At 44.3% G+C, this 16,363-nt stretch overlaps 1 protein-coding gene across 3 annotated transcripts; it reads left to right on the top strand.

The window, feature by feature from the left end:
- The first annotated feature begins 419 nt into the window (after positions 1 to 419).
- On the top strand, positions 420 to 14,151 carry vegfab (vascular endothelial growth factor Ab). Of its 3 annotated transcripts, XM_030110029.1 has the most exons (8): positions 748 to 1,592; positions 3,418 to 3,460; positions 4,286 to 4,482; positions 5,419 to 5,495; positions 7,172 to 7,204; positions 9,595 to 9,669; positions 11,238 to 11,381; positions 12,740 to 14,151. In XM_030110029.1, exons 1-8 carry the CDS (start codon positions 1,539 to 1,541, stop codon positions 12,756 to 12,758), a joined length of 642 nt encoding a protein of 213 aa, XP_029965889.1. In that variant the 5' UTR covers positions 748 to 1,538; the 3' UTR covers positions 12,759 to 14,151. The 3 variants fall into 3 exon arrangements, with proteins under 3 accessions (XP_029965890.1, XP_029965889.1, XP_029965891.1); XM_030110030.1 differs by lacking the exons at positions 11,238 to 11,381; positions 12,740 to 14,151 and adding an exon at positions 420 to 568 and having other exon boundaries at positions 750 to 1,592; positions 9,595 to 10,786; XM_030110031.1 differs by lacking the exon at positions 9,595 to 9,669 and having other exon boundaries at positions 851 to 1,592.
- The last annotated feature ends 2,212 nt before the right edge of the window (positions 14,152 to 16,363 follow it).

The raw sequence follows: 16,363 nt of genomic DNA, 5'->3' as shown, positions 1-16,363 counted from the left end.
CCGGCGAGGCGACGCGCAGGAAGTCACGACGCGCGCAGACTCATCACACTTTCCACGCAGCGCGCGTTGCCTTGCGTGCGTGCGTGCGTGCAGACGCGCACTCGGTCACGGAGATGCGGTAACAACTCCTGACCGGCGGGCGCGCGGCACATCACAGACGGCGGCGTCGCACGCCTACGTGTCCGGACACACACACCGACGCGGCGCACACTCCCACTTTGGCGAAGCACGGGTTTCCTCTTTCATGGAAATGGGGGGATATTTGGAGCTCGGCCCCCCGAATAGCCACGAGACTGGAAAGTGTTGTGCCCTAGTATCACCGGCTGGAACTGGAAATGAGAAAGTGTGGCGCTGATCTTAGCAAATATACACGTTTGACCTCTTTTTTTTTTCTTCAATCTAATGCATTCTGCAACAGGCGCTGCGACGGAAATTGAAGTGAACCGAGCGAACACACAAGACGCGTCCGAGGGCGTTTTTGTAATATTTGCGCGTCCGTCAGTAATTTCCTCGCAGATTCCGGCTTAAATTAATCAAACTTCGTAGAAAGTGGGTGATTAACTGTTAGGTAAGACAGTCATAACCCCTGTCCAGTAAGAGGAAATGCGTATTTTTGGTGTGACAAGTGGATGTTGAAATAGCAAAATAATAATAATAATAAAAAAAGAGTAGATTATATTGAAGTGATCAGATTGAGAGCTGCAGCATCTCAAATGCACTATACGTGATACACTTTCTTTTTCTGGTAGACTTGCTCTCCTGAACGCACTTCAGAGGTGCGCTGGTATATCGGCCCACTCAAGACACACCTACCCTGCTGTCTACCAATTGGTTGTCCACCAATCATCCACGTCTCCGGACCGAGGCTGCCAGTCCGCCACCCGCGCGCACCGAGCCACAGCACGGAGACACCGACAGACCGAGGAGGACGCGGAGAGCTGACCTGCTTTAGTGCGCAGCGGTGACATCGGCAGAAAACAGCACAAAGTTTCCTGGGACGATCATCTGTCAGCGCGTTTCTGTTTTTTTTTTTTCTCTCTCTCTCTCTTTCTCCCCCTCCTCCCTCTTTCTTTTTTCACTGAACGTCATCCCGGTCAAGTTGCACATAGGAGCAGGGTGCAAGTTTCAAATGGACAGACACTTGGAGACGACTGGCTCAACAGGCATGGGATTACTGTAATGTGGATTGCTATTCCCTTGCAAGAAAATAATAAAGGTCCGCTGCGGAACAATGTGAGACGTTGTGCATCTTGGATCCTCGTGTTTCTGGATATCTTAAAAATAATTGGCAACAGTTGAGAAGGAAGTTAATCCACACAGGATTGTATGCTCCAACCTTGGGACCAGCATGGATTTGCCGTTACAACCCCCGGCCCCTCACTCCCACAAGTTTTAGCCGGTCCACTTGTTTGTTTGTTTTTTTGCTTTTATTTTATTTTATTTTTTATCCTGTTAAACTTCATGTTTGAGAACAAATCGCCACATTGGCTGATTGAATTTTAAAACGTCGCCTGTCTTTGGATTAGACTCCCAACAACATGAACATTATTGACAGTTTGACACTATTATTTTTGACGCTGTCAGCTGTCAAGGTGAGTGTAGACCGGAGAGAAAACCCGGGCCAAAAACAACACACACACACACACACACACACACTCTCTCTCTCTCTCTCTCTCACACACACACACACAAACACACACACACACACAAAGCGCATGAATCGATCTGTATTTGCGAAACGCAGCCAGTGGTCATGAATGTGTAGCTTGTCCTTGTCTTTCCTCTGGTAGGTCACACAGCTCGTGTTTAAACAAGCCGAAATGTTCTGTGGCTTCAGAGGGAATTAAACGATCATTCCACAAACCTCACACACGCGCTCGCGGCTGGTGCGTTTCTTTCCCCCCCTCCAGCAGAACGTGAGGGGTTTTTTTTTTCTTCTCTTTTTATAATAATGTTGTGAAGTTTGAGGCCTGCTCCTAAAGCACCTTGGAGATATTAAAGGCGCAGCGGCTCCATTCTGAATCAGGACACTCAGCAGGTTCTCCGTGACTCTTCAATTAGAGCAGATTCACTCACATTCACAACTTCAGCTCAACCTTCACTCTCAGAGCAAAACAAACACTCTTTCCGCTGCGTTGCTCGGACCCAGCGGGGCTTAATTTTTAATGGCTTTTTGAGCGCGTGTTGTAAATCGTTTTCCATATAATCATTAATCGGCCGCTGTATAACTTTGAGCAAAGGTTTCAAGGTGAAAAAAAAAATACTCCTCACGCGGGAGGCTGCGTTATTTTCCCGCAACACGGTTGAACTTGGGAAAGATTCTGTTGAAAGGAAGCCTTGGTGTTTCACGCGGCCACATAGTTCATCTTTCAGGCATCTTATAAGGTCTGCAGCCCCCTCCCGGGCCCGGAGAAGTGTTTATTTAAGTGAGCGGTTGATTTAATGACGGCTAAGCCGCCCAATCAACGCCGGACGGGCCCGGGATGAAGTCCCCCCACCGCTGCCGGTCATCAGCCGTCATATCATCACGCGCTTAAAGAGCCGGTGTTCGCAGCTTGACACCCTGCCATTAATAATACAGCGTTCGGTGTTTTGGAGCGAGCCTGGGGTCTCTCGGTCCCCTCTCACGCCACCAGAAAGGGGGAGGAGACTCCACAGCACCCTGCCTTTCTTCTTTTTTTTTCTCTTTTTTTTCTTAACTTTTCATTAAAAGAATCGCGCTGAGTTTCTCCCCTCTCTCTCTCGCAACATCGGCCAGATATTGCGCGAGTCGTGCGCGCTCCCATGTGGAAAGGCAAGCGCCGCGTGTGTGCGTACGTGCATGCGTGAAAGCCGGCGCGGTGCGTAACGAAATGGAAAGTTGGCCAAAAAAAAAAAAATAAAAAAAAACCGTCCCCTTTGTGGCCCGGCTGGTGTGGTGACAGCTCCAGGGCCGGTCCTGACAGCTACCCCCTGTGAGGGCAGGGGGGCCGGGGGGGCTTTTACCGGTTTAATAGCAACGCTGATTATCCCGGGTTGCCTGGAGGCCGAGGAGGCGCACTCTGAAATGTTTGTTTTAGGCTTACAAGATTCTGATGTAGACTTCTACTGATAGAAAAACGATTCCATTTTATTTCTAACATCTGGCTGAACTCTGTTCATTTGAATACTGGAACCATTGTTCCCCCCGTCCCCCCCCCCCCCCAACACAGTGGTGGAGTATGATAGTGAACATTTGACACACTGCTCTGTCAGCCAACTCCAGATAAGTGTGGTTTTCATATTGTTGCAGTATTGTCAAAATCTCTTTTGCACAACTGTGGATAAGTTCAGTCCCCCGCCAGGGTCTTAAAAAAAAAAAAAAAAAAAAAAAAAAGAGAAGCTCTTGCACAATCTACTGTAACTAACGGCGTGCTTTCTCCCCTCCTCTCCTTCCAGAGTGCCCACATACCTAAGGAAACAGAAAGAGGTCCACATGACGGTAGGTGTCCCACAGGGCACCGTGGGAATACAGTCTGCCTCGGGCTCCCTGGTTGGCCTGCAGCCAAAACAGAAAGGGCTGGTTCAGATTTCACCTTGACATTAAAGGAAAATTATCGCCTCCTAGTGGGCAGCGTTGTAGCTTGACCCTGCAGAGATTTAACCCCTTCAGAAAACCCTCTTCCTCTTCTTCTTCTTCTTTTTTTTTTGTTCCAGTAACTGAGACCAGTTTCACTCTTAAATCTCACTCGTTGGACGTGTTCGCTCCGAGCAGCATTCCTTTTCATTGAGGTTTAGCTGGGGGAATGTTATGGTGACCAGACCCTTTTATAGAAAGGAATGTCACCCTCTTGGCCTACAATTTCATTTTTGCACAACCTCAACATTGGCCAATCTAATTTAGACAATCAGAAGCGGCACTAGGTGATATTGTTCAGGCCTGGTATGTTTGATTTGGTGTCCCGGAGGCCCGTCCGTCTGGGGCTGTTTTAGGCTCTCTTAAGACTTTGAGTGATGTTTGGGGAGGCGTTGTTAGTCTGTGTGCTAATATCTTTCTCAAGAGCAGAACTCCAGCGAAGACTGAGTGAGGGGGGAAGCAGTGCAGAGCAGAGGCACTTATTGTGAGACTCAGAATTGCAACAGCGGGGGTTTCACAGCTGATGAGGCAAATGTGCATGTATAGAGAGAGTAATTGGCAATCAGTCACTGAGATAAAATGTAATCCAGTAGTAGGAATGAAGAAGTGCTCATATATGTACACCTGTGTGTCATTTCTTGCTGATTTCCTGTTTTGTAATCCGGTCCGTTTGTCCTTCTTGTCACACAGTGATCCCTTTAATGGAGGTCTACAACAAGAGTTTGTGTAAGCCTCGAGAGCTGCTGGTGGAGATCCTACAGGAGTATCCGGAGGAGGTGGAACACATCTTCATCCCGTCCTGCGTGGTGCTGACGCGCTGCGCCGGCTGCTGCAATGACGAGATGCTGCAGTGCATGCCCACGTCCAGCTATAACATCACAATGGAGGTCAGCAGTGCCGCCGCCGCCGCCGCCGCCGCCGCCGCCGCCGCCGCCGGCCGGGACACTGAACGCCTGGGCGATTTGTTCCCCGGGGCCGATCGATATTTTAGAACTCTTATTCAACCTGTGTCCTTTCGGTGAATTATTTTTGGTCAAATGTCACACGAGCAGGCCGCGCAGGCCGCTTAAGTGTCCCTTCTGAGCGGTGCACGGCCCTGGAAGGACTTGGCGTAGAAGCCCTTCAAATCGGTCCAAGTACGCATTGCTGAAAGGCTGCTTAGGTGCGACCTTTAGGCAGAAAGGATCCCTTTTGTTGTCCTCAAACCAAGGGCTCAGTTTTCACTGTCACCTTTACCCCCATGTGAGAAGCTTTGGCTTTGCTCTAGATCCCCCAACAGGTGGAAACATGTTGAAAAAACAAACTTCTGCTTTGCTAGACTGAATTTATCTCTCTTGGTTTCCGTTTTTTTTTTTTTTTTTCTTCTCTCTAACATTTGAAAACGTGGCAAACATTTTATTTTCAATTCAATTTCAAAACATGGAACATTACACAATTCCTTGAAGCATTTCAAATTTGGCATCTCACACCAGAACAATCCTGCTTATTTTCAATCTCGCTCCTCGATACCGACACAAGATTAGTGAAAGCAGCGGGTTTGGTGCCACCCAGCTTGAACAGCTGAAACCCAGAGCTGTTCAGAAACTCCAGTGTCTAAAGTTTGACACACAGTTGTTTACGCTTGACCCTTATTTGTCTTCGTCTCCCGTGAATACCAAAGAAGCAGAACTTGAAATCCATCTGGAAGTTTACACATTTACATATTTGAAAGCCTTGACCTTCCGCCGAGCCCGGCCGGTCTGCTCCAGGATTAATATGTATCTGCTTTTTGTTCATCTAACCGACTCGTAACAATTTCTCTTCTTCTTTTTTTTTTGTTGCAGATTAAAAGAATAAAACCCCAAAGGCAACAGAATGACATTTTCATGAGCTTTACAGAACACAGCGCATGCGAGTGTAGGTAAGAAACCCTGAACACACACGCACGAACACACACACACACACACACACCGCTACAAATCACTGCTTCATTGTGTAGCAGAGCAGAGACCGGCCAAACACGCCATGTGAAGTTATTGTTTAGAGTTCGCCCCTGACACGTTCAACAGATGCATATCGGCTAAATCTCGTTATTTTATCTTTTCCTTCTTTCACTCGGTTGATGTTATCGAGGCCGGAGCGGGTTGAAACGCATCGCAGCAGACGTTCTCAATGTTGTTTAAAGTCTTTCTCGTTCCGTCGCAGTACTTAGGTGAAGCAGATACATTTGTCTGAAAATGCAGGACCCTGATATTTAGATTTTTTTTCCCTCCAGCGACACACAGAGGTCATCTCTGGAACGAAGCAGGGATTGGTTTAGCTATCAGTCGCTGAGATAAGTCTGGTGCATATTTCCTAGGGTCTCTTTATGTGACAGGGTGATTTTCTTTTCTTTCTATCACTACGTGTGAAAGATCAGTGAGTACTAATTTATCCATCAGGCTCTGGTTTGTGTTTCTTCCTTCTGTGTTCAACTTGACCTGTAAAAGTTTGTTCCCAAAAAAAAAAAAAAAACAATTTTTAATAAACCGCTTATTTAAATTCATCATGAACGCTACTATCTGTGACATTACTGAACATCTAGTACCACCCTCCTGCGCTGAAGGAAAAACACACGAGAAAACAAACACTTGCCGCCCTGGCTCGGGGCCGAGCGGCTCTTTCGTCACTTTACGTCACCTGGTTGAGATTGTTGCTCTAACTTTTAAAAGTTTTACTGGAACGAGGCCTCCGTAGCTTCGCTGTCAGACCTCTGACCCAGCAGAGGTTTCATGCTGAACTTATTGCTGACTGACTGCAGCGATGACATTTATGTCACCGTGTGGTTGTAGCCATAAATCTTTAGGACACCTGTAAACATTTTCAAAGGCTTATATCAGTCCATTCTATGCAGTTTAGATTTTATTTTTTAATTGAATAACTGAAGTCATTCTACAGAGCGAACACTAAACACAGACAACTGTCTAAAATCACCAGCAGAAAACTGTAGAGTTCAAACTTTTGTTGTTTTCCTAAAAAAACTTAAAGCATCATAGCTTTAATAATAAATGCTCAGACATATTTCTGTGGAGTTGTCTCACCAGTCTGTCCAGGAGAAAGCTGGCTGTGAGTCCGTGACCTCCAGTAAGGAAACTGTTTCCTAACACTTCTGGCTAGCTCTTGCCACAACTCTGTGCCAGCAGATTTATTGCTTCACGCCGTTATCGGCAATAGTTTGTCACATGGAAGTGAAACAAAACGAGACGGCGTGCGTGCATGTGCGCGTGCGTGCGAATGAACGAACACACCCCCATTTCATCCCCGTGTGCGATCGAGCGATCTGGCTTGTGTCCCAACTCGGTTGTCTCACTTACTTAACCAGGTATTTGAAAGTGAAAGTCACTTTTATCCAGGTTTTTTGTAAATCAGGTGACGTAGTGTGATGATTTGTGAAAACTGATGTGTGCACACACACACACACACACACACACACACACACACACACACACACACACACACACACAATGCTGATTTAGTCTAACAGTCTCGATGTATATCTGTTTACCGGGAACAATTGCGCGCTGTGATCTAATGCGTTGTTATGTTCCTGCCTTTCAGGTTAAAGAAAGAAGTGAGAGAACAGAAAGAAAAGTGAGTACAGCCTTCTTTCAGCATGGGAATTGGGTATTTGTTGGGAAACAATGGGTACATGAGATTTGATCTTTTCCTGTTTTGCTTTGAAAAGAAAGAAAAAAAACCCTCACTCTCAGTCATCTGCAATCCTCAGTCTTTCTGACATTATACTACAGGCTCTTTCAGACTGATTTGCTTCCCTTTAATCTCTTTCTCTCACACAAACACATTAAAAAAAAAAAAAAATACACAATAGCTAAATTTCATTAAAACCACAGTGGAAAAGTCACTGTGCATAAATAATTTTGCAGCTCTCAGAAGATGAACCTGACAATGCCCATTACTAGCACTAAGTCTAAAGCGAGGGCGTTGAACTTTCCGCACCTGTCCTTCACTGTTTCCCCCCTTTACACTCCTCCACGCCCTGCTTTAATGCTCACATCCCACTTAACTTCTATTACTCCTGTTTCTGCCTGCTGTTACACAGATAACAGTGTTTTTGAAGACGTTAAACTTTGGTGTTTATGATCCTTTCTCGAGTGATCCTCCCTTCCCCTGCTACAGATGTCAGTGTGCTCAGGGTCACTTAAAGGCTTTAATCTTCTTTCTGTTGCGTAGCTAATATTTTTCCACTGCTGGATTGCAGTAGGTTGTATTTTTGGTTTTATGCCAGGTTGTCTGTCATATACATATATGTGTCTCGGAGCTTTAAGACCGTCTCTTTAACCCTGCCATAACTGTTTATGAGTCCAGCTTTGGTGGTGTGCTCCCACAAAGTAATGGTCTCCAGGTCGTTCAACTCCCGTTTCTGATTCTTGATGTGTTTTTCCTTTTATCTTCAGTGAGTCATCTCACTGAGGTTATAAAACTAGACGACTATCAGCATCCACACACGGAAACTCAGTTCAAAAATATCAGAGAGGAAGTTCGTATCCATTCCCTTTTTTTTTTTTTTTTTTTTTTTTGCTCTATTTTACAGTTGCACATCTAGTTCAGTTCAGTTCAATTCAATTTATTTATTTTTTTTTGTAAAGAAATAAATGCAACTCTGTCAGTTCAAGGCACTTTTATGGAGAAAAAAACCCAACAAATCCATAAGAAACAACAAGACATGGAGAATTTCTATTGTTCTGTTTGGCTTAGAGGACAGAAGGAAAGAAAAGGATAGTACAGATTGACAGATTGTGAGGAGGGATTCAGACCCTCAATGGTTCATAATCTGCATATGATTTGCATCGGTTTGATTCCTTAACTTTCCATGCAGTGGCTCAAAGTCGCTTTAACGCATGACCGAATATGAGCAAAACTAACAACCCCCCCTAGCTTTAGTTGTATTTATTGCTCAACATTTGCTTTATAACAAACCTTCAAGGCACTGCTGTGCTAAAGAGAAACCTCCCAGAGCTTCTAGCATGGCTGTAAACTCTGAGGGTATATTTGATCCAAGGAACATTTTGGTTTGACGATCTAGACGTTGCTGAAAAAATAAATGACAGAATGCATAAAGTGAAATGAGCACAGTGACGCATTGCTCAGAGGAAAGAAATGGCCATTAATAACATCAGAGGCCAGTAGCTGAATGTACTGTGAATATAAATAGAAAGACAGAAACATAATCATCATTATTTTTGTTATTTTTACAAAGGTCTGAGTCAACGTCGGCGCATTCGCTTGCATTTCTAAATGTTCTCTGAAATCCGCCCTGCACCTGGAAACGCCGCGTGAATGCTTCGTAATCACACACCAGGGCGCTCTTATTGTGCCGCGGTCGGAAACACATTGAATCGCTGAAAAGAGCTGACCTACATCTTCTGAAAAGCAGTCGCAGTATATTGTTCTTATTACTGCCCAAATTTCTGCCCGTGATGGGAATTCTCGAGCCGCCTCCTGCTTTCGCGCTCGTTGTTATGTACCTCGTGCCTTTTGAAGGCAAGCTGGATAATAGACGGACCTTTTCACAAAACGCAAGATATTTATCACACTCATAAACTGCAGATTTTATGGGCGACAACACAGCATTATGTTGGCTGTGTCTTCGTTGAACCGAAACACATTTCAAAGGTCTCACATTCTAAAAATACCGTGTCATTCCCTCTACGCTGCCAGTTGAGTCGGCTTTTTCCAAGACTTTATTTTGGCATCGTCACCTCAGGTGAAAGGTTCAGACGCTGGTCGTCTGATTTAAAATACGTAAGATATAACACCTAGTAAGTCAGTTGGTACCACTTAGCTGGATAAACAGTCTGAAGTGAACATGTGCTTTGCTCTTTGACTTATTCACATTAAAAAACAAGCTGTAGAAGGATATTAACTTGGAGCGACCACCGCTTTCAGATCTGAAGACATGAGTCCATCTCTCGCCAGTCTCTCAGGTATCTCTCTATATTGTTGTCCTGTCTCTCTTGCAGAAAATCCAGGAAAGGCAAGGGTAAAGGCCAAAAGAGAAAGAGAAAGAAAAACCGTGACAAAACAATTCACGATGCGTATGTCAGCTCCGCCTTCTCCACCTACCTGCACCTCAGTGTTGCGCTTCTCATAATTAAGCTAATTTGGGAGGAGCTCTTTTGCCCCTTTTGAGCGTGTACCATTTCTGCCCGTCAGTCACATCAATTAGCATGTTGCTTATGTCCTAACTATGTCTCGTCAGCAATGCTCTTCCAAACGTCCGTGTCCTTGCTGCCCTGTTTGTTAACATGTTGTGGAAACGCCGCTTAAAGCAAAAAAAAAAAAACTTGACATAACACTGATAACCAGGGAAGTACGGCAGACATGATCATATCCTACCTCGCAAGAAACGAACCATAACCCATCTCAAAACCTAAAAAATCTCCATCTGATCTTGTCCTAACCTCACCAGCACAATGTTTCTGAGAATGTCACTCTCTGTGGATAAGCCTGGACCAATGTTTGGGGTGAGATACAGCAATGTGTAGTGACAGAGAAAAGACAGGGTAGAAACCCGAGGTTCCACTTGCTCCTAACATGTCCGGTAGCTTCCTTCACGATTGATGACGGACGTGTTCAAAAACAGCTGGAAAACAGTGACTTTGAATCAGCTGTACGGTGCAACCTGAACCTTCTCCTGTAGCAGATCGCAGATCCACCAGCATGGCATCGCAGACTGTCTTGTGCTCTCCTGGTATCTGTGCTGGGATCAGCAGGATCGTAATCACGGCCCTGCGCTCGGTGTTGAGTCTGTGCCGCTTTGCTGTGTCTCGTACCCGTCTCCCTCTCCCCCTTTTGGTTCTTTTCATCTTTACAAACTGGTTTCGCTGTCTTGTGCCTAATGCTGGTACTTACTTTGTAATGTGAAGAGAAAACGTGATGGCTATCTGTCGCCTTTGTTTAGCAAGTACTGTTTTTGTTTCTTTGTTTGCCTACTTCTTGTCCCTGAAACCATGAGAAAAGAACAATCCTTTTATCAACACTAATATGAAGATGATCTCATGTTTCTTCAGTGCTCATACTGTGAACAGATTCCTCTGTGTGTACATTTGTAATTTGTATATTGAGATCTCAGTGGAGTATTGGAGCCTCTGCTTAGAAATGTACTTTAGACCACTTTCGGACAATGTTTTTAACCTCATGTCTCTCTGTGGGAAACGTAGTCTTCAGTATTCACTCAATAAAATGAAGTTTGTTCTTTACGGTGCACCAAACGGACCCTCGAGTCTTCTTTATCGAGCGCAGAGTGCGTAGTTCGAAGCCACTACGTGTCGCTTTGTGTCGCATGAACCGGTGGGAGAGCTTCGTTCGCTGCATGTCTAACACGGACGGGGACATTTGCGAGTCGTCCAATCAACGGGGGAGGGACGAGGGGGGTGTGCGGCGGGTAATTTTACTGCTTGGATTTTTGTGCGAATCCAATGTGAAACACAACCCAGGTGTCACATGCAGGGCAGCTTGGCAGTGGCTTGGAGAAACCAGCCGGGGGATATGAAAGGGCTGACCTGAGGTCGACCCTTCTTGCGGGTGCCAATAAGTACACGGTGATAATCTGCTTCTCCCCTCTTCCTCCCATCCCCTCTGTCTGTCTCTCTGTCTTGTCCAGTGTTTGTGAGCCATGTTGTGATCACTGCTCAGAGAGGAGAAAGCGTTTGTTTGTACAGGACCCCGCGACCTGCCGGTGCTCCTGCAAACACACGGACGAATACTGTAAAGAACGCCAGCTAGAGCTCAACGAAAGGACCTGCAAGTAAGTGCTGCTGGGAGATCTGAGCTACATTCACAGTGGTCGCTCCTCTCTCTACCCTCACATTTTATTTTTTACATCTTTAAATGTCTTCTGCTCTAAATCAATAACATATTTACTGGAAGACTACAGTAAACCGCCACAAATCTGAACATTCCCTATTAGTTTCCAAGAATTCCCATGTCCCTGAAAGCCAAGAAGACTTGTGTAACGCCGCCTCAGCAAGCTGAGGACGGCCCAGCGGTGAGGCCTGAGCATAAAAATGCTCGGACATTTTTAGACTGTGCAGACGAAAACTATAAAAAAAAAAGAAAAAGTGAGAGACGTGTTTGTGGGTGTCATGGAAGAAACAAATTACAATGATGCAGAGTGTGCACGCTGCCATGTTGCGCGCTTGATTCGTGAGCGTCCACACACACCCACACACACTGAGGTAAGCTGAGAAAGAGCTATTAAACTTTTCTAGACCGAGTTTGTGTTCAGTTTCCAGCATTCCCGTGTAACAACATGGATCACTGAAGTCTGGGACTTCCTGTTTGGGCCGCTCTAGCATTTCCTGTTGTATTTTAAAATATTATGTAGAGGTGTCTGCGGATACATGTTCCCGACAGACGACACAAGTCAACGGGTTGGATCGAAGAATGATCGGAGTTCAGTGAAGGTTTACAGGAGTCATTCATAAAAGAGAATCAGACGTGAGGTGACTGTCAATTTGGCTTAAATGTCTCACTACTAATAAAAAACCTCAAATCACAATGCCTACCTGGTGGCAGCACTATAACAAAGTTATAAACTTTCTGTGGTTGTTTAAAAAATGTAGCCAAAATCAGATATTCTTTGTATTTTAACTTGATATCTGATGAACATCAGATTGACAAAGAGCAAAGTACCAAGTCTGTGGTTCATATTGTGCATTTTAATGTCTCTGGGCTCATGTTTTGCTTCGCTGTAACAATCTTATCAGCAGAACCACAGAAGACTACTGTTTCAGGAAAAAAACAACAACAAAAATCCCCTGTACTTTTACCTGCCTAGTACCAAGTAACAGAGTGACCCAGTTAGCAAATAGCTTATAAACAGTGACACATTCAGCGGCCACGGAGACTGAGCCCGATTCCAGCTGTGTGGAAGTTGAATTTTACATGTTTTAGCGCTAGCCAATATGTTCATATTATTAAAGACGACTGCAACAGATCAGGATCAAAAGAAGATATTTCAAAGCACAAAACGCTGACATGTATTTCAGCGCGTTAACAGTTAACCGACTGCTGTCAAGATTTCCCTCATCAGCCAATGACAATGTGTACAAATGTGTGAAGGAGATCACGGAGCTAAACACGCTATCTGTTCTTCTCATCTAGATGTGACAAGCCAAGATGAGAGAGGCGGGCGCACCAGATGTACAAGATGAAGGAATATTCTAAAGATATTTCACAGCACAGCACTTTGACCTTTGAACCGTAAGCTCTTCTTCTCTGTGGAAAGCATTCCCCTCGGACTGACTGAGAGAGAACAAAAAAAAGAAAAGACTGAAGTTTCCTCCCACTGTATATCTGTGTGTATATAGACCATGACAAAAGAAAAAAGAAAAGAAAAAAGAGTACAGAGTTGTTATGCTGCTACAGATACAAATAACTAAACCCATCATTTGACTAAAAGCAAAATAGCCGCCATGTGGTTTTGCATTTCTAACAGGCTTGCAATGCAGGTGTAGTCTTATTGTCGATATATGTATGCAATTACTTCACTGGATACGAGTCTACTGTGGTTGTGTGTCAATCATAACATGCAAAACCTCTCAAATCTGAGCTATATTTAACTGCTAAACGAGCGGGCGAGCCCGAAGAGGACGTGGGCGTACTCTCCTTTCAAAAACAATGATGGATGAACTGTTTCTGGGCGAGGACGGCAGGACGACGGGGACAGCCGGCGGACGTTTGGAGTCCGCCGCCACCCGGCGACGTCGTCTCCTTTCCTTCTGAGGACATTTTCGGGACGGACGTGGACTCTCTCTCCGTGCCGTGACCGCGATCAGAGGAAGCTCTGGAGTGCCATATTACTTTTAAAGGGATACTGGTCATCAATATAGCCAATATACCCGTATTTAATTCGGTCTATTTATGTATGCAGTGTTATGTACCTGTGGCTGTCCTGTTAGTCCCCTGATGTGTAAGGTCACTGATGGCTACTCTCAGCATGGAGCCTCTCTGTGCTTTTCTATGAAACAAAGAAAGAAAAAAAAAAAGAAAAACTATCTAATTTGTTAACATTCCCTAAATGGATCATTTGTACTGATGTACTGATGACATCTCTTTTTTTTTTTTTTTTTTGTTAACCCCTCTTATCTAAGGGTGTGGGTGCTGTGTAGAACTTTTAACTCATGTGCGTCTGTACGTGTGCGCGTCCGTGTGTGTGTGCGTGTGTGTCTATGTGTTTTCACCCACTTCTGCCGATGTGCACATCCGCGTGTGGGTGTTAGGCTGTATTTAAGTATTTAAATAAGTAGCGGACCTGTGTTTTGTCCGTCGTGCAAAATGCAAATACGAATAAACTACTGCTAGCGGCTCAGCGTACACGACCACATCACCACCACCATCACCACTTTAAAATTCGGATAACGATCTGCGATGTTTCCGCCATCAGTCTTAGAACCCTTTTCATTAGTTGGCTTTGTCTCTTCCTCATTATTAACATGTTTTCTGTGTCTATGTAAAAACAGTAATGCATATTTATTTTCAAATCATATTGATTTTATATAAAATAAGAAAAAGTTTGCTGTGTTTTGAATGCTGTGTTTCCAAGAGATTTAATTAGGCAGCGGCTGTCTGTGTTTTTGTTGTTCTTTCCTTGTGCAGAAAGCTGATATTTACACATCTAATAAGGACGTCTGCAGAGTGTCATATAATCTGAGAGAAAAATCAATCGAAGACATAAGGACTGACAGACAGGCAGACATTCGGCCCAGTGAATAAAGAGGCACTTTGAAGCAGTGTGCGATAATTTCATCTGTCTAATCAAACAACAGGTGAGTAAGTAGGACATTTTAGAGCCAAAGAGCTAAAGCATCAATAGCAAACCAATTAAAAAAGAGAGACTTTTGCCCTTTCAGTGAAGTGAGGCAAGGTTCTTCAGCACGTCTTAAAGATTTGATTGTAAAGGAAAACAAAAAAATGTTTTTCTAGGATAGAAACTTTAAAGGAATACTCTGAAGATTTTTGACCCACACCCTATCCCTATCATTGACAAAGTTAGACAAGCGCAGACACCTTTTTTGTGTTTCTGCGTCTAGTGACTGGTTCCCAGCTGTTAGCATCGTAGTTAGCTTAGCTCAATTGCTGGAAGTCAATGGGAAACAAAGCCGGACTGACAAAAGTGGACAAAATCCTCCTTCCAGTGGTCCAGGGGACGGCGTATTAGGACGTTAAGTAAATCCGAATGGTTATAAAACATTTTAAAAGACGTGTTATCTTTTCAATCCGTTAAAATAAAGTTTTGGTACACACAGACCTGCGCATGCGCAGTGCTCCGAAGGATATACTGGAGCAAAGCAGTAGAAGCCCTAGACTTAGTCGTTGTGCTCCGGTATACCCTCCCGTGGAGCACTATGCTTGTGCAGATCTGTGTGTATCAAAACGTTATTTTAATGGATTGAAAAGAAAACGCGTCTTTTAAAATGTTTCATAACCATTCGGATTTCCTTCACGTGCTAATACACCATCCCCTGGACCACTGTAAGGAGTATTTTGTCTACTTTCGTCAGTCTGGCTCTGTTTCCTATTGACTTCCAACAATTGAGCTAAGCTAACTACGATGCTAACAGCTGGGAAGAAGCCACTGGAGGCAGAGACACAAAATAGGTATTTATGAGCTTGTCTAACTTTGTCAATGGACAATAGGGTGTGGGTCAAAAATCTTCGGAAAATTCCTTTAAGTTAAAACAGTTGTGTGATTATAAAACTGAGATATATGGGCTCAAGTAACAGCTTGGTATAGCGAGAGATAAGGCAAGAATGTGTGTGTCGGGCCATCTCCTCTCAAAAGTACATAATTCATATCAAAAGCTCCCGGATGTCGGGAAAGGTCTGCATCATCTTTACATGGATTTCTCCACGTACACATTCACAGCTGGAAATATGCAGGAAATCTCAGTGTTGATGGACCATTTACATTTTTCGGATTGTTTCATGGCCACTGTTTTCTAGTGCTCTGCAGTGCTTTGACATCTGATGAGCGTTCATTTTCAGGTGAAAACGGTAAACTAACACTGAGTTTCGGCTGTTGGTTTTTGAAAACGCACATCACTGCAGCGGCTCTCCTGCACACGTGGGTGAAGATCGGTGATAACAACACCAGATCCAAGAAGTAACGGTTGAGCTGCATGACGTTTCCAAGAAAACCTTCATTTGCTACGCCGTCATGTGGATCACAAGCAGAGACATTTCTTCCATGCACCAGATACTGAGTGGATATACAATGATAAAAGAGCCTGAAGGAGCCTGGATGTTTACATCGCGCTGTCCTGTGTGTGCATGCAGGGCTGCTTGGTATGACGAATAGTGCAGCACCAACGGATGGCTTGGCATGCAAACTACAACACACTTCTGGTAATTTAGTGTGTTTCTGTTTTGATTGCAAAATGTTTCTTTTTTGAAACAGTACACACACAAAAAAAACCCTTTTCCTATTAGTCTTTATGTGTGAATACCTTAATTATTCTAGCACACAAAGCAAACTTCCTCCATCAAACTCACCTGAGGCTACACAAAAAGCTTTTCGATCAGTACGTACCTTTAAGTAACATGAGCAGATGTGATCCATGAACACTTCGAAAAAAACAGGACTCAGGGTTCCTGTGTCCTAATCAAACCGTGAACACCGATATCAGTGCAGGTTGTGTCTTGTACCAAGGCAAAGGTTGAGTTTTATTTTAATATTTAGCTGTTGTAGCACTCCTATTTTTCATGAACTCAAAAATGTTATCAAGT

Source organism: Salarias fasciatus, chromosome 15 (assembly GCF_902148845.1).
Source record: "Salarias fasciatus chromosome 15, fSalaFa1.1, whole genome shotgun sequence".
Lineage (NCBI taxonomy): Eukaryota > Metazoa > Chordata > Actinopteri > Blenniiformes > Blenniidae > Salarias > Salarias fasciatus.
Note: the sequence above shows the minus strand (reverse complement) of the source record. Positions and strands in the feature narration are given on the sequence as shown.

What these genes read in the sequence shown, in the direction of transcription:
- vegfab (XM_030110029.1), top strand. Translation starts at nt 1,539, where the DNA reads ATGAACATTATTGACAGTTTGACACTATTATTTTTGACGCTGTCAGCT. An exon ending in AGAAAGAGGTCCACATGACG is followed by an intron (nt 3,461 to 4,285) that starts GTAGGTGTCCCA and finishes CTTGTCACACAG; the next exon opens with TGATCCCTTTAATGGAGGTC. An exon ending in GACAAAACAATTCACGATGC is followed by an intron (nt 9,670 to 11,237) that starts GTATGTCAGCTC and finishes TGTCTTGTCCAG; the next exon opens with TGTTTGTGAGCCATGTTGTG.